Source organism: Crinia signifera, chromosome 4 (assembly GCF_055691185.1).
Source record: "Crinia signifera chromosome 4, ASM5569118v1, whole genome shotgun sequence".
Taxonomy (NCBI): Eukaryota; Metazoa; Chordata; class Amphibia; order Anura; family Myobatrachidae; genus Crinia; species Crinia signifera.
The window spans coordinates 143,434,623-143,453,314 of NC_139220.1; the positions used below are offsets into that span (position 1 = coordinate 143,434,623).

The 18,692-nt window shown below is 45.0% G+C and overlaps 1 protein-coding gene across 1 annotated transcript in view; it reads right to left on the bottom strand.

Annotated features, from left to right (window-relative positions):
* Positions 1 to 18,692, bottom strand: part of ANO6 (anoctamin 6) — a 115,403-nt gene that overhangs the window by 13,960 nt on the left and 82,751 nt on the right. The window contains exons 11-15 of the mRNA XM_083182656.1: positions 18,163 to 18,308; positions 18,001 to 18,078; positions 12,075 to 12,300; positions 10,494 to 10,663; positions 2,300 to 2,397 (exon numbers count right to left, since the gene is read on the bottom strand). Coding sequence (XP_083038782.1) covers positions 2,300 to 2,397; positions 10,494 to 10,663; positions 12,075 to 12,300; positions 18,001 to 18,078; positions 18,163 to 18,308 — 718 coding nt within the window. The remainder of the gene's footprint in view (positions 1 to 2,299; positions 2,398 to 10,493; positions 10,664 to 12,074; positions 12,301 to 18,000; positions 18,079 to 18,162; positions 18,309 to 18,692) is intronic.

Sequence of the window (18,692 nt, forward strand, 5' to 3'; positions counted from 1 at the left end):
TTTGGCACTGGCAAATTATTATATAACCAGCAGTGGATGCAAACTGGGTTTGTTAACAGTGGACTATGGACACCACCTTGGAAAGTAGCGCTCTATATCCAGCTTCTCACCATGTGGTGCAAAAAGTATCTCAGAGGGTTTCCGGGCTGTTATAATATGTGTTTAAATTAACGCAAAGATTGTACTTCACAATGAAACGCCTAAGGGTGCACTTTAAAACGAACCCCAAAAAACATAGATGGTACATTGAGTGACAGTTGTTACAGAAGGAACTATCTCAGTAAAAAAAAAGTGGTACTGAGTATACTACACTTAGCACAGAATTATTAGAATTAGTAATGTATGATCATTCTAGCTATGGAGATGCACAGTAATTACGAATAGAACATTCTGCATACGGTGTATAAACCACAGGCCTGTAAACCACTGTTATAGATATACAGATGGAGCCCCTCTCATGCTTGCAGGGGCTGGCGATAGAATCGCCATCGGAAGGGGGCTCAAGCACCCTGTTCCAATGGAGCTCCCCACCACCGTCCGCCGCATCCCTGGTCCCTGACGCCTCCCCGCATTCCCCCACCCCCAACCCTGCCCATCTCCCTGAAGTGGAGCCCGACAGGGCCCGCCGCTCAGCCGCCAACTGACTGGGACGTGCGTGCGGCACTCACGCGTCCCAGTCTAATGGAGTACATCTCCACCAGCACTCACCAGTGGGGACATTCTGGCGAGCACCGGTAGGGAGGCGCTCCATCTGTACTGAACAATTATGAGGTAAGTGGAGAGTTTAGGAAGGTAAGTGGAATTTAAAGTATAATTGGTAAGCTGCAGATTACGGCTTTTATAGAAATATAAAATAGGAAAATCAAAAGGAAAATGTTCATTTAAGGTGCATACACACGTACAGATTTTTCGGTCTGATCTATCTGGTGGGAACAAAAACCTCGAAATGTATGGGAGCATATGACAATCAAAAATTTCCACCCAAATGCAGGAAAACAGAAAAAATATATATGCTTTGATTAAATCATTCTGATAGAACAAATTTATCAAAGCATATTTTTTTTTTGGGGTACTGTTTACCTAGAACGGCGCCCACGATCTATATCTTGGGTATCTTGCCGCAAATCGCAGGCAGAGCATGCATCTTATGTGTTTGTAATGTTAAATTACCTTCCAATCAACCAGATCAACCCAATGGACCCGATTTTACATAGGGAACAATGTTAAATTCCCTTCCAATCAACCAGATCAACCCAATGGACCCGATTTTACATAGGGAACAATGTTAAATTCCCTTCCAATCAACCAGATCAACCCAATGGACATGATTTTACATAGGGAACAATGTTAAATAGCCCCCAGACCACAAATTGAATTGAATAACCACCCTGAAGTGTGAAATGCCCCCCCCCCCATTGTTAACGTCACCCCGCGGTCAACGTCATCCCGAAGCGTGGTGAGCGCAGCGAGGCCGCGAGGGGCGGCGGTACGCGTCCTCCGACCTTTTCATACCCCCACTATCCATGTCGGCGTGGAGTTGAGAATAGAAAGTGTGGCGAGCGCAGCGAGCCACCGAGCCCGAAGCGTGGCGAGCCCCGCGAGGGGACTCGGATACCTGTGAAGCCCGCGAGGGGACGCGGATACCTGTGAAGGTATCCGCATCCCCTCGCTGCGCTCACCACAGTTTCTATTCTTAACTCCACGCCGACGTGGATAGTGGGGGTATGAAAAGGTCGGAGGACGTTAACAATGGGGGGGGGGGGGGGAATTTCACACTTCAGGGTGGTTATTCAATTCAATTTGTGGTCTGGGGGCTATTTAACATTGTTCCCTATGTAAAATCGTGTCCATTGGGTTGATCTGGTTGATTGGAAGGGAATTTAACAATGTTCCCTATGTAAAATCGGGGCCATTGGGTTGATCTGGTTTATTGGAAGGGAATTTAACATGGTTCCCTATGTAAAATCTGGTCCATTGGGTTGATCTGGTTTATTGGAAGGTAATTTAACATTGTTCCCTATGTAAAATCGCTACAATCGCACCCATCGCATCGCAGGCATCGCATGCCACTATAATGGCATGCGATGTACATGCGATCAATGCGATGGGCGCCGTGCTAGGTAAACAGTACCTTTTTTTGTTTTCCTGCATTTGGGTGGAAATGTTTGATTGTCATATGCTCCCATACATTTCCAGGTTTTTGTTCGTGCCAGATAGATCAGACAGAAAAATCTGTATGTGTGTACGCACCTTAAGATTATTACATTTCTATCAAGTACTGTGACACGAAATAACTTACGGTACAAGAATTTCCTGGATATTATTCCAGACAGCTTTGCCTCCTATTATAATGGTCAGTTGCGTAGTAAGCTCAAGAAGACACCCACCAGGATCACACTGGAAAGTTTTAAAAAGCCACATTAATGCTAAAAATATTACAATGTACTCCAAGTTTTGTGATTGTTACAAAGATAATGCATACAACAAATGGAAAACGGAAAACTGCTCAATATTCTGTTAAATTTACTGCCACCTCCACCATACTCCTTTTATTTATAAAGTGTTATTTCTTCCTGGGGTACCCATGAAAATGCTGGGTGCGCCCAGAAAACTGCTGGGCACATCTGAGTTCTCAGACCCAGACACCGCAAGTCTAAAGGTGGGCATACATCAAGCTGATTTGGACCGATTTCGGACGATTGGGATCAATCGGGCCGATAAAATCGGACCAAATCGGTTCTTCGTGACATGGGGTCGGGTCCGATGCGCGGTCCCGTCCGTATCGGACCCGGCCCCAGGGGTCGGACCGGCGGGACATACGGATCAGTCGGGGCGGGCGGCTGGGGAGGAAGCAGTGGGGCAGCAGCACGTTACCAGATCAGTGCTGGGGCGGGCGGCGGTGACCATCAGTCTCACTCTCCACTGCCTGTGCCCAGCACTGTAGCGGGCGGGCAGCTGCGGCTATTACATCTTTAAAATTACATGTCAAAAGACTCTCCGGCTTTTGATTGGCTGAGATAGAGCACTCTCAACTAATCAGCGGCCGCGGAGGGAGGCCACTGATTGGCTGAGAGTGCTCTATCTCAGCCAAATCATTAGCCGGGCAGTCATTTGACGTGTTATTTTAAAGATGTAATAGCCGCGGCTGCCCGCCCGCTACAGCGCTGGACACGGACAGTGGAGAGTGAGACTGATGGTCACCGCCGCCCGCCCCAGCACTGATCTGGTAACGCGCTGATGCCCCACTGCTTCCTCCCCAGCCGCCCGCCCCCACTGCTCCTCACCGCCCCGACTGATCCGTATGTTCCGCCGGTCCGACCCCTGGGGCCGGGTCCTATTATAATGGGAAATGTGAGCTACTCATATTTCTTAAACTTCAACTGTAAAATAAATTCGGAATTGTGCCTAGTGTTAATATCGCCACTTCTTAGAGGCGTAATCCAGGTCTTAACAGCCTTTCATAGAAACTCCCTCCCGTCCTCACCCCCTGTTGTGTTTACAATACTGAGGGAAAAATAGACTTTTTATTAGTTTAGTGTAAATAGCCAGCCTCCATCAAGGGCGTAACTAGATATTTATAGGCCCCATAGCAAAAGTTTATATGGGCCCCCTATTTAGCAGCTGATGGTAATAAATGTATGTAAAACATATTACTTAGATGGTAAAGATGGGCCCCCTTTAGCTCTGGGCCCCATAGCAGCTGTACCCCTTGCACCTATGGTAGTTACGCCCTTGGCCTCCATGCACAGTATAGGGGAGAGATCCCCCGCAAGCTCCGTCTCTCACCCGTCCCCCCCCCTCCCTCATATCACTGTTGCTGGGGACTGGAATGTATACCGGGACTCGGAGCACAAGCAGAGTGCTTCTATACGGTCTGTGCTCCGAGTCCTGCTGTATATGGACATCTATGGCAGCAGCGCGGGGAAGGAGAGGGGATGGGGGAAGAGACAGAGCTGACCTGCTCCAAATGTATGCAGCTCTGTCCCACAAACACTCTCCCCCTCCTGCTGTGGATCAGAGTACCGCACAGGATCTCAGGAGTGCCCTGTGTGAGATCACTTTCTGGCTGAGCATGAGTTCATTTAAGCGCTGTCCCCCTCTCTCCCCATGCTGCCGTGGATCATACATCACTGACAGGCAGCAAGGGAGAGATCGTCATTGTAGCTCCGTCAGTCATCCGCTCCTGCTCTCAGAACAAGAGTCCTGTCGGTGTGCGGCACCGTTCTACTTAAAACATCGGTGTGGTATTTTAATAGAGTTTCATGCACGGACCCATTTTTAAGTTTTACACTTGCCGCCATGTTTTTATTTTAGTTCAGCTTGTTTCTTCCGGAGACCCCGCCCCCTCCCATTCCTGCAGCTGCGCATGCGTGTGGCTGTGCTAAACAGTCTACAGTATCTCAGATGTGAATAGACCTGCCGATACAGCCACAAACATGATTCGCAGGGACAGGGCATTAACGAAAGATCTGTCTCGGCTCCCGAATGTTAACACATTTGTAAGTTAAACCGTTTTATCGCAATGAGAGTTCAATCGATATTTACACTGCCTAAACACCAATAATTTCACAATTTTAATAAATGGGCCCCTAAATAATTATGTTCTCTATTATTAATATTATATATTTGCATGGAAAAACAAATAGTAAAAAAATAGGATTTATGGTCTTACCTTGATAAATCCCTTTCTTTGAGTCCATAGGGGGCACAGGAGTTCACGCTGGGTATGAGAGGTGAGGTAGCAGAGCGTGCACCAAAGGGTTACAAAAATGTACCCAGCATGCTCCCTGCCTCCCTTCTCCCTCATAACCTGCCCACTGACCCTGGGTCACCAGTTTCGTTAGCAAGCCCAAGGTAGGAGCAGAGCCAGAGAAGAAGGAAGAGCAAACGCACACCCACATAGCATACAGGCCCTAAAGCCATGGAACTTTCCTACATAGGAAGCCCCGCTACCAGGTGCGTCTGGGAGGGCGTCCTGTGCCCCCTATGGACTCAAAGAAGGGGATTTATCAAGGTAAGACCATAAATCCTATTTTCTTTTTAGTCCACTAGGGGGCACAGGAGTTCACGCTGGGACGTCCTAAAGCTGTCCCCTCACGGGTGGGGGACGCTCCTGGACTGCGGAAAGCACATGTCTACCAAACTGTGCATTAGCCGATGCAAAGGTATCAAATGCATAAAACTTGATAAAGGTCTGGGAAGAGGACCAAGTAGCCGCCTTACAGAGCTGTTCAGCCGAGGCGCCTCGATTAGCGGCCCAGGATGCACCCACAGACCTGGTAGAATGTGCAGTAATCCCCTCCGGGGGAGTAATCAGTGCGGAAAGATACGCTTGGCGAACCACTGATCTGAGCCATCTCGCCAAGGACTGTTTGGAAGCGGGCCAGCCCCTCTTATTGGCCCCATAAAGCACAAACAGTAAACCCGACTTACAAGTTGACTTAGTCCTGCGAAGATAAATCTGCAACGCACGGACTACATCAAGAGAAGCTTCAGCTTCAGAAGAACCTGGAAAAGAAGGCACCACTATTTCCTGGTTAAGGTGAAACTCAGACACCACCTTTGGAAGAAAATCCAGTTTGGTACAAAGAACCGCCCTGTCCGGGTGAAATACCAGAAAAGACGGTTTCCATGATAATGCACTCATGTCAGACCCCCTTCGTGCTGAGGAAATAGCCAACAAGAAGCCCCCTTCCAGGATAGCCATTTCAGATCCACCTCCTCCAGAGGCTCGAAAGGAGACGATTGAAGTGCCCGGAAAACCTCTAAAGAGGGACACCTCAACAGCCAGCCCGTCAAAGCCAGGCGACTCAAGACCGGGTGTCGGAATGGCCCCTGTGAAATTAGGTCTGGACGCAGAGGTAGACTCAGAGGAGAGGCTACCAACAGGTTCCATAGATCCGCATACCAACCTCGACGGGGCCAATCTAGGGCCACTAGGATCATCATTCCTCCATCCTTCCTGAACTTCCACAGAAGGCGAAGTAGGAGTTGAAACAGGGGGAATGCGTACACTATCTTGCCGACTTAAAAAGTCTGCCTCAAAATTGAGAACCCCTGGGATGAAGACTGCAGAGATTGCAGAAATCTGCTTCTCCGCCCACCTGAATATCTTGGAGACTTCTTTCATCGCTCCTTTGCTGCGTGTCCCGCCCTGCCTGTTGATAAAGGCCACGGGCGTGGTGCTGTCGGACCGGATCTTTACAGGGCACCCTCGGATGAGGGACCCCAACCTCTGAAGAGCCAGAAGGATTGCTCTCAATTCCAGGAGATTGATCGGAAGGCGACTCTCCTGAGCCGTCCAGCGACCCTGAAAAGATTGAGAATTGCAAACCGCTCCCCAGCCCCGTAGGCTGGCATCCGTGGTAAGCAAGACTCAGGTTGGAATCCAAAACGGGCGGCCCTGAGACAAGTGGTCTGTCTTTAACCACCATGTGAGAGACAGGCGAACCTTCGGGGACAGTGTGATCAATTGACTCCTTAGACGAGTATGATCTCCTGTCCACTGGCTGAGAGTGTAAAGCCGAAGTGGGCGCGAGTGAAACTGTGTATACTCTACCATGTCGAAGACACCACCATACACTTGTGTACTGAGACCCTTCTGTGACCTATAAGGGAATGAATCTTCCTCTGAAGGGAGTGGATCTTATCCTCTGGAAGATATACTCTCTACAACCGCGTGCCCAGCCGAGCTCCCAAGTCAAGTGTCCTTTGGGAAGGAGTAAGAAACGATTTCTTCCAGCTTATCCTCCAACCGTGAGAGAACAGAAGTGTAATCACGACCTGCAAATTACTCCGTAGTAGGTCTGGGGACTTTGCCAAAATCAGTGGGCCGTCCAGGTATGGAATCATCCGAACCCCCAGCCGGTGCAGGTGTGCAGCCCTGACCGTCATCACCTTGGTGAACACCCTGGGAGCCGTAGATAGGCCAAAAGGTAGCGCCCTGAACTGGAAGTGTTCAACCCGAAGGGCGAACCTCAAAGTGCTGATGTTCCGGTCGGATGGGGATGTGAAGTATATCTAGCGAGGCCATGAAGTCCCCTAGCTCCAGTGAGAGAATGATAGAACGCAGGGACTCCATGCGCAACTTCGGCACTCGCAGAAAAATATTGAGTGACTTCAGATTCAGGATAGGACGGTGAGAACCATCCAGTTTGTCAATCAAGAACAGGGTGGAGAAGAACCCCTGACCCCTCTGCTCCTGAGGAACTGGAACAATGACGTTCGAGTCCAAAAGAGAGCAGATGGAAAGCTGTAGCACTTGTCATTTCGCTGGGTCCTTTGGAAGACCCGGGCAAAAATAACACTGAGGAGGGGGGAACCGGAATGTCAGGGCATAGCCCCTGGAGACCACTTCCCTGACCCAAGCATCCGTCGAGGTGCCCCACCACTCTGGCGCAAAGGACAGAAAACGGCCTCCCACCCCGGGATCCCCCGGGTGGGGACTCGCCCCCTCAGGCTGCAGGCTTGTCCCTCTGTTTAGCCACTGGACGTCTGGTAGCCCAGGGCTGCTTGGCACTGCCTTGGCCACCCATGACGCGGCAAGCGTGGTACACCTAATTGCCCCTGCCTGTGAAAAAGCAGTCCTGAGGAAATTCTCAGAGGGGTCCTTCAAATATGAAGAATCCGAAATGGGCAGTACTGAAGCGCGAGCTAATCGCGCAACATGATCATCCGCCAGGGGAGGATTTTCCCACTTAGCCCTCTCTGTGGGAGGAACAGGTTAAAAAGTAGTAAGTCGCTTGGAAAGCTGGAACCTTCTTAACGGATGAGACCACGCAGTCTCCAATAAATCCTCCATGAGGGCCAAAGGCGGGAGCTGGGCCGATACCTTCTTAAGACGCTTAAAAAGCAGGTCTTTACTTTTAGGGGCAGGAGCCTCATCCTCCATCTGGAGGACTGCCTTAACCTCCTGCATCAGAGACTCTACCTCCGCTGAGGACAAAGTGTCATCGGCCCCTGCGGATTCCGCCACTGAAGAGTAAGAACTCCCCTCTGAGCTGGAATCCGAATCGGAACGCGGAGAACCCGCATTGGGACTCTGCTGCCTACACTGCCTCCAGGAATCCCTGCCCGCCAGAGTAGCCGTCAACCCCTGCACAGATTGTGCAAAGGATTGCCACCAAGGGGGCTCTACATAAGCAGGAGCTGCCCCAACACTGGTGCTGACCACTGCCACAGGGGGCAGGGGCGCAGGAGGTACAGGAGTTGACAAGCGGTCAATATGTCAATACCTGAGTCAAGGTCGAAGCCCAGGCCGGTTCCTGCTGTGAAGGCGGCAGAAGATCTGCTTCAAGGGCCAAACACCTTGAACAGATATCCTCCTCCTGCCGAGAGAGTATGTCCACACATACCCTACAGGTACGCTGCATCGGAGATGGAGTCTCCTTGCCAGGTTTCGCCTTAGGCATACTGTCCATGAAAAAAGACAAAAAACACCAGCAGTTACAACACTGACACCCAAGCAACACACTTGCAGCCTTACCCACAAAGCTTTAGCAAAGCCATTTGGTATGGGCAGATAAACTCAACAATTCAGCAAGCTGAAAAGGAGACACCGTATATGCAAAGCCAATACTATGAATGGTGACAGTGTTTCAAACTTTCATCTCTTCCAATGATATTGGAAGGAAGACAGCAGCAGAGCCCAACAATCCAGCCAGCCGCAGGAGAGGATAAATACCACAAACACCAGGCTCCAGAAGCAGGGTGTGGGGGAGAATCCCAGCAGCCTCCATCTCTAAACCCAGCAAGTGCCAGAATGGCTGCTGATTAGGACCTTAATGAGGAGCTGGGACACCTGGGGCAAATTTTTTTTTTTTGGGATTGTGGGAGGAAACCGGAGTACCCGGAGGAAACCCACTCAAGTACGGGGAGAATATACAAACTCCGCACAGTTAGGGCCATGGTGGGAATCGAACCCAGGACCTCATTGCTGTGAGGCAGTAATGCTAACCATTACACCATTCGTACTCCTACAGCACCTGGTGTTCCTATGTGGTCACCCACTCAAGTACTAACCAGGCCCAATATACAGCATTAGCTGTAGATCCCAGGCTGTCTTCAAGCTTCCAATGATATTGGAAAGAAGACATCAGCAGAGCTCAACAATCCAGCCAGCAGCAGGAGAGGAGAAATACCCCACACACACCAGGCTCCAGGAGCAGGGTGTGGGGGAGAATCCCAGCAGCCTCCGTCTCTAAACCCAGCAAGTGCCAGAATGGCTGCTGATTAGGACCTTAATGAGGAGCTGGGACACCTGGGGCAATCCTACATCACCTGGTGTTCCTATGTGGTCACCCACTCAAGTACTAACCAGGCCCAATATACAACATTTCCAATGTGTATGGCTGTAGGTTCCCAGGCTGTCTAACCTCCCCCTCAGGCATCAACCCCCGGGACATAGCCTGACTAATTGTCCCTGGTGATCTAGTGGAAAGGTGGAGCAGTCCAGACCCCCACTGCCTGCCCCCCCCCCCTGACTCCCATACAAATGGCAGGGAACCGCCGCTTACCTGCCCGGGGACGGAGTGCAGCATGCGGGAGCCTCCAAAAGAGGGTCCCGCGACGGAAGTCCCCAGCCCAGTTGCCGGCGCTGCCGGCGCCGCCGACGAGTGATGGAGCTGCGCTGCCGGTGATTCACTAAAAGAGCACCCGCCGCAGCAGCTCTAACCCATGGCTGTTCTAACAGCCGCGATAATGGTGCTGCTCTCTCCTTGGCACCAAAGAAAAAACTGGTGACCCAGGGTCAGTGGGCGGGTTATGAGGGAGAAGGGAGGCAGGGAGCATGCTGGGTACATTTTTGTAACCCTTTGGTGCACGCTCTGCTACCTCACCTCTCATACCCAGCGTGAATTCCTGTGCCCCCTAGTGGACTAAAAAGAAACAGGACATATATAAAAACAGACATAAAAAGGTATGCAAAATAAATGCAGACATGAAAACAAAAAGGTAAGGAGGGCCCTGCCCATGAGACCGTTTACAATCTAATTAGAAGAAGACAAAGTGGACACAAGAGGGGCGAGTATGGCTCTGCATCAGGGAGAAGAGGTATCACATGTGCTGATATCACTTCACGCCTATAATGCCTAAGTCATACTTGTGAGTATCAATTTTCCAAAATTGTCAATAATTGAAAACTGAATTATAAAAAACATACAATGAACCTTAAAAAAAATGTGTAGGAGTTACAAATCGAGAAAGTCTTTGAGAAATCATCATGATCCATGATGTAGTGTTGAGAGAAAAATGATTTTATATTAATCCTGTCTTACCTTGTAACTAAACAAATGGTGTTGAAATGTAACTACTTGGAAATTACATTCAAAATACTAAAATATGTTAACATTTTGTGTTTATTTCCTAGTGGTAAAAAACAGATTTGCAGGAATGTTGTCATGGGAACGAACCATTAATTGCCTGAGAATGCGCCAATCAAACCAAGAAGAATGTGATACTAAACGCTATCGAATTGCTAAACTGAAATAACTTACCTCCTCATTGCGGAATCTTCCAAACCAGTACACTGGATCTCCAGGGTACCCTACAAATTTCCCCTTGAAGAAGGCGATGTAGAAACAAGAAGAGTAATAATTGACAAACTGGAAGAGGAACATCTTTGTGGTAAGGCTGTTTTCATATTCTGTCTTTGTTCTTGGCAGCTCTGTAATAAGACCATAAGTAAATCATAATATAACTTGGTTTGGCATTAGCATGAATGAAAACATCACCATAAGAACAAGGTATCATAAATTATATATTCACTTATAATCCGCCAGAAAAATAGGAATCTTCTATATAGTTATCATGAATTTGTTAAATCTCATCCACATTGCTTCAGGGAAACATACAGAAATAATGGTAGCTTATTGCACATTATATGCAGAATAATAGGATGGATCTTTACATGCCTGACTTTGCTGAATCACAGTGGTTCTAGTGTCTGTATTTGCTACCGATTAGTATTTTACATCCATACAGGACTTGCATTGATTTTGTAAATGCAATAACTACCACCAATTAACTATCAAATATGCATCTCTAGATGTCTGTGTTAGCCCATATTCATTCACTACAGATTAAAAAAATAAAAATGCCTGGTAAATGCACAATGCAGACTTACATTTTGCGAACACACACTGTAAAATGTAAGGCAGAAGCTGATTGGCTAGTTTGTCTCTCACAATTGTATCGCTCTCTGAGCTTTGATACACCTCCCCTCTATTACTTGAATCCAGCCCCTAAAAAAATTCCTAAATCACCACAGGTAGCTGCAATAAGGAATCTTTATTCTCCCAGATGTGCCACTGGCAAGTCGCCAAAATGTCAGCAAATGTTCATGCCAGAGCCAATTGGGGGGGGGGGGGGGGAGCTTATATTTTGACTCTGGGCGCACCTATGCCCCTGTATAGAGGTGGTGATTATTTGGTAAGTATTCAGGTAAAATGGTCATCCGAATTTTGTGATCACAATAATAAACCATTAAAACATTATATTCTGTACATTATATAACTACAATATACATACAATGTATTACTGAAAATAGTATTTGAATAAACACTGAAATGTCATCTTATCAGTGTGCATTATAAAGGTTCTCCAGATTTATTAAATCTGCTACAGTAAGTCATTGTAAATAACAGATGCCACCTCAGGCATTCATGGCCGATATAAAAGCTCTCAGCTTTGACTATCTGGTCACTGAACTTCTCAGTGTATTCAGACAGGTTTAGAATTACATTAGGGGATAACATTTCAGAAAAGAAGGTTAAGTATGACAGTGGAATCAGAATTCATAATACCTTCATCATAATTTAGCACATCTCAATTAGCGACTCAGTCACAGTGTGTTATTACTGAATGACACATTGACCAGCAACATCGCTAGTTTTACCTCACACACCAAAGAGGTGCGCAGGCCAATAAGCAATGCAGAGCCTAAGAGAATAGGGACACAGGAGCTCCACTGACCATTGCTGCTATCCGAATCCACCCCTAAAAAGTCTCAATGTATCTTCAGGAGGCTTAGAAAGCAATGCAGCGAAAGAGGCTTTTATTTCTCCTGCTATTCTTACCAAAGTCTGTGATCATTATGGCTACTCTTTCATACAGCATGTTTAGCAGCATGATAATGATGAAGCTTATTATGGATGCAGTGACTGTGGTGGCAGTCTGCGGAGTCAAGTACTTCTGAATGGCTTCTGTTCCATTAATCTTCCTTGGTAATGTTGCAGAAAATACCAGGAAAACAGAAAGTCGATATACAATGATCCCAACTACCGATGCAACTATTAACATGATCTGTGAAAATGTAGAGACAAAATGTTACATTCATAATACAATGGTTGGGTTTCTTAGTGTAGAAAAGAAGATTACAAAAAAAAATAATAAACATGAGTGATATAAAGACAAGATGAATAAAAAACATAAATGCAAAAATAGGGGGTGTAACTTCTGGCACCTCGTATGGGAGTGCCCAAAGCTGCAAGTATTCTGGCAAGAAATAGGTAAAATATTGATTAATCTGGGGATCCCAAGCCACAGTATACAACCCCTAGCGCTTATTATGGGGGTGTGGCCTAGCAATGCAATGACTTCAGAGCTTAGAAAGCTTGCAATCAACTTATGTGCAATCGCTAAAGTGGTGATTGCACGCTCATGGATGGCCCAAACCGGCCCGAGAACCCAAGTCTGGTCCAGCCTAGTAAACAGCGCCATGGACCACGAGAAGAATATGTTCCTATCAAGGAAAGCAATTTCCTAATTCTATGGGATATGGGGGAAATGGTACTACTCAAAATATAATAATGCACTATAATAGATCAAAACTGTATATGGCTTGTATTTGTCTTGTAGGATATAAATAGGCACTATAGAATGAGGAGATGTCCACTCTAACTCTTAAATTTACTTGTGTCTTTTTTTTTTTCTATTTTTTTGTAAGTATGTGTTATTTAATATGAACCTCACAGAGTAGGAAAACTCTAATTGCTTACACTTTCTAAAATTAAGCATAATCACTGAATGATAATGAGTAAGAAGAGATATTCACACATTTCATACGTATATTTGGAGTCACGTAAACACAATAATAATAATAATAATGTAATATATAACTTGCACTTAATTAATAGGATGACTAGACCATCCTCCCCATTGTAAGTATATATAATGGAGGGAATGGATAAATAGTGGGTTAACATGATGATAATTGGTATAAGTCCATAATAGTATATTGGCTGCTGCTTAAATGTATTTATGTATGTTTGTCAGGTATGTTATATGATGTTGTTGTATGTATAAGTATTGTATAATTTTTTATAAAAATGACTACTAATAAAGATGATTAAAAAAAAAAAAAGAAAATGTAGAGACAAAATGTGTTACTTTCATAATACAATGGTTGGGTTTCTTAGTGTAGAAAAGAAGATTAAAATAAAATTAATAAACATGAGTGATATAAAGACAAGATGAATAAAAAACATAGAAGGCATGCATATGGCAGCACTAGAATTATATATATATATATATATATATATATATATATATATATATATATATATATATATATATATATATATATATATATATATATATATATATATATATATATATATATATATATATATAGTATCTGTGGTCCGGCACTCCACATGACGGTGATAGCTCTGTCCGGTGCCCTCACAGGGAGAAATAAGTATTTGGACGTAGGTGCGGCACTCGGTCACATATAAGTCAGGAGTCAAGCTGCTGCTGTGCAACGTTTCAGTTTATTAACTGTTTTCAAGCCAAGTGCAAAAGAGACAAAACAAACATTTAAATACCTGCATGCCTGCGGCTCTCACCGGGGGGGGAACGCCAGCGTCAGCACAGGAACGCCCCTCAGGCGCGCAATCACGCTGCTGGTGACGTCTTGTCGTCAGCGGGTCCGTTTCCTCGGGAGAAGCGTCATTGTTGCTAAGCAACGCAGACGCCGTCAGGAAGTACTGCAATACAGAATTAAAAAACATGGGTACCGTGCTTATACAAAGAACAAAGGATATGCATGTTTAGATACAGGCTATAACAATGAGCTGCTGATGTAACATCAAAGGGGAATATTAATTACATTATGAGCAATAACAATGCATCATATGCTTTACTGAAAGCAATTATATGAGATGTACTCATTTAATCCCCTGGGTTGGATGACATCTAGTCTAGCTATCCAGCGGTTTTCGCACTGGATTAGTTTAAGTCCCCTATTACCGCCTCTGATAGAAGGCGGAATAGTGTCTATCATGCGGTAGCGCAGACTATTGAGCGGATGACGAGCTTCCATAAAGTGGCGAGCTACTGGCTGCTCGCTTTGGCCAGACGAAATTGCATTACGTATAGCTGACCGATGTGCTGTCATGCGTGTTTTAAACTTATTCTCAGTTTTACCTATGTATACCAGGCCACAAGGACAGATGACCTGGTATACTGTAAAGGTGGAATCGCAATTAAGTTTGTGGCGAATTTTGTATGTGTGTCCTGTGTGTGGGTGTTGGAAGGTGTCGCCTGCCAATAAGAATTGGCAAGTTACCCACCCACATCTACTACAACCTAATTTAGTAGTTGGAAGTTGAAAAGTTCTGGAGATTGGTTCAGATTTGAGTTTGGCTATGTCAGTTTTGACTAGCCATGAACGGAGGTTTTTACCACGGGAATAGCATGGCATAAGCCTGGTGTTGGCTAGGCCTGTGGATGGATCAGAGGAAATAATGGGCCAATGCTTCTTGGCAATTTGCTGTATATCAGGAGATGCTGTATTATAGCGATTAACCCAAGGTAAAATACCTTCCTGTGTTTTTTTAGGGTGAGTGACAAGAAGGGACATGCGATCTAATTTTAAGGCACGGGTTTTGGCTGAGACCAATGTGGAAAGTGGGTATCCTCGAGACCGTAATTTGTCAATAAGTACATCTATTTGGTTGATGGCCACAGATCTGTCATTATTAATGCGCATGATGCGAACCATTTGGGAGTATGGTAATCCTCTAATTAGGGACCTAGGGTGACAGCTGGATGCCTGTAATAAAAGGTTCCTGTCGGTGGGCTTACTTTACTAAGCCCACCGACAGGAACCTTTTATTACAGGCATCCAGCTGTCACCCTAGGTCCCTAATTAGAGGATTACCATACTCCCAAATGGTTCGCATCATGCGCATTAATAATGACAGATCTGTGGCCATACTCCCAAATGGTTCGCATCATGCGCATTAATAATGACAGATCTGTGGCCATCAACCAAATAGATGTACTTATTGACAAATTACGGTCTCGAGGATACCCACTTTCCACATTGGTCTCAGCCAAAACCCGTGCCTTAAAATTAGATCGCATGTCCCTTCTTGTCACTCACCCTAAAAAAACACAGGAAGGTATTTTACCTTGGGTTAATCGCTATAATACAGCATCTCCTGATATACAGCAAATTGCCAAGAAGCATTGGCCCATTATTTCCTCTGATCCATCCACAGGCCTAGCCAACACCAGGCTTATGCCATGCTATTCCCGTGGTAAAAACCTCCGTTCATGGCTAGTCAAAACTGACATAGCCAAACTCAAATCTGAACCAATCTCCAGAACTTTTCTTCCAACTACTAAATTAGGTTGTAGTAGATGTGGGTGTGTAACTTGCCAATTCTTATTGGCAGGCGACACCTTCCAACACCCACACACAGGACACACATACAAAATTCGCCACAAACTTAATTGCGATTCCACCTTTACAGTATACCAGGTCATCTGTCCTTGTGGCCTGGTATACATAGGTAAAACTGAGAATAAGTTTAAAACACGCATGACAGCACATCGGTCAGCTATACGTAATGCAATTTCGTCTGGCCAAAGCGAGCAGCCAGTAGCTCGCCACTTTATGGAAGCTCGTCATCCGCTCAATAGTCTGCGCTACCGCATGATAGACACTATTCCGCCTTCTATCAGAGGCGGTAATAGGGGACTTAAACTAATCCAGTGCGAAAACCGCTGGATAGCTAGACTAGATGTCATCCAACCCAGGGGATTAAATGAGTACATCTCATATAATTGCTTTCAGTAAAGCATATGATGCATTGTTATTGCTCATAATGTAATTAATATTCCCCTTTGATGTTACATCAGCAGCTCATTGTTATAGCCTGTATCTAAACATGCATATCCTTTGTTCTTTGTATAAGCACGGTACCCATGTTTTTTAATTCTGTATTGCAGTACTTCCTGACGGCGTCTGCGTTGCTTAGCAACAATGACGCTTCTCCCGAGGAAACGGACCCGCTGACGACAAGACGTCACCAGCAGCGTGATTGCGCGCCTGAGGGGCGTTCCTGTGCTGACGCTGGCGTTCCCCCCCGGTGAGAGCCGCAGGCATGCAGGTATTTAAATGTTTGTTTTGTCTCTTTTGCACTTGGCTTGAAAACAGTTAATAAACTGAAACGTTGCACAGCAGCAGCTTGACTCCTGACTTATATGTGACCGAGTGCCGCACCTACGTCCAAATATATATATATATATATTTATTTAGTGCAACAAGTTCTGTTGCCTCTATTGCCATAAAATATCCATTAAAGAATAGTGCCTCAATTGTGCACAGATGCCATCTACTACAATTGCAGTCTGAACCTGGAAGAGAGCACATGCACATCACCATCAGGAGCAATTAATATTTCTGCTCAGACCCACATACTTGTTGCTATGTCCTTTTAAGGGTGAGTAGGTTCCTTACCACTAACAGAAAAATATATTTTGCATTGGAAAAACTTCATGGAACATACCACAAGTGTAATTGAGAAGGGTACACCATAAGAATCAATCGTGTGTGAGTGAATCAAGGACAACTATAAGTCTTGCTAAAAATCATATATTGATTTATAAACTAAGAACCATCAAGAAATTTCAAGGAATTAAACCTTAAGAATTTATTGAGAATATCCCTTAATTGAAGATTATTGTAAATTTACCCCTGATGAAGTCTTGTTATAAGATTATTTGATTTCATCTGTAAACTAAAGAAATGTACTTCCATGACAAGACGTGAAGAACCTGTATGCCTTTTTAAGAAGAATTTACTTTTTAATAAACATTTTATGTATGTAACTAAATGTATGGTTCTTGTATAAATAAGGAAAGACTGGAATCACCATTGAACCAGCTCTAGGGCACCTAATAACACTATTGTGGTGAGATATATATATATATATATTTAGTGCAACAAGTTCTGTTGCCTCTAATGCCATAAAATATCCATTGAGAATAGTGCCTCAATTGTGCACAGATGCCATCTACTACAATGGATAATAATTCAACTCTTTCCCAATTACCGGCAATTTTCTAGAAGCTTTGGGCTCCTTTTCTTACCCGAATCACCCGTTATGCTCAGATTTTGTCCTATGCATTGGTTATATTGACCCCAAGTTTGTGGCATCATTTTTCAGTACTCATTTGTGGCATATCATAACCAAGTTAGCTTTTATGCACAGTGTCAGAAATCAGTGTCAGAAATGTGGCAATCATACAGCCTGATAAATATTCTAATTGCAATTTATGGTTATTGACACACACATTATTTAGAAGAATCAGCTATATAGTTATACCACCCTCTGGGTCAGATGCACTAAGCTTCAAAAGTGATAAAATGGAGAGTGATAAACAGCCAGCCAATCAGCTCCTACCTGCCATGTCACACACTGTGTTTGAAAAATGTCAGACAGGAGCTGATTGGCTGGTTGTTTATCATGCTCCATTTTATCACTTTTGAAGCTTAGCGCATCTGGCATTAAGTGCCATATAATTTTATTTGTATACAATTGTAAATTAATAAAGGCGTGCTGAAAATATAAATGTAAAATGAATTAGGCTTACAAATATAAGCAACAAGCAATTTAAGAAAGATACACCAATGGCATAAACCCCCTATTATATATACACAACTGAATATATATTTTTTAATTCCAGTAAAAATAGATGTAACATTATTACCCAGAACAGCACTGCACTTGTACAGAAAGCCATCCTCAGGCACTTTCCCCATGCGGTGTATGGCACGTGTTCTTCTTGCTGCAAACACAGGAAGTAGGGATAATGAAGCACATTTTAATTCAGCATGCCGATCTCAACCATAGCACATACAGACTAATATACCTGAGTAATGGGATTCACAACTACATGGGTACATTTTGCTTCATATTCTGGAAGAGGCTGTTCTTCTTGCTCTAAAAACTCAACAGTGTCCCATTCGTATTCAAGTTCAGCCTGTCTGCGCTTCCAAAACTCAAGGAACAAAGTAACTGTCAACACATGGAACATACTAATGTTAGAAGGGGTGGCATAGTGGGATTCAGTATTAAATCCCGGCGGTCGGGATCCCGATCGCCGAAATCCCGACAAGGGGGGGACGTGGATCGCCCCCACTTGCGGGCTCGCTGCGCTCGCCACGCAGCGGGCCCGGTGCTTCGCTACGCTCGGCACACTAACATGTAAAAAGAATAGAAATAGACCCTCAACCAGCGCTAATGTATGATAAATGCAAACACTTCCCTTATAGGGTTTTTTTTCCTTTATGCAATTTCTCTCCCTTGAGTTTCACAAGAACGCCTCCACATCAACAAGCCTCAGATGAAGATATATGTGAAAATACAAACATGGGAATATCATCGCATAAAACTGTATTT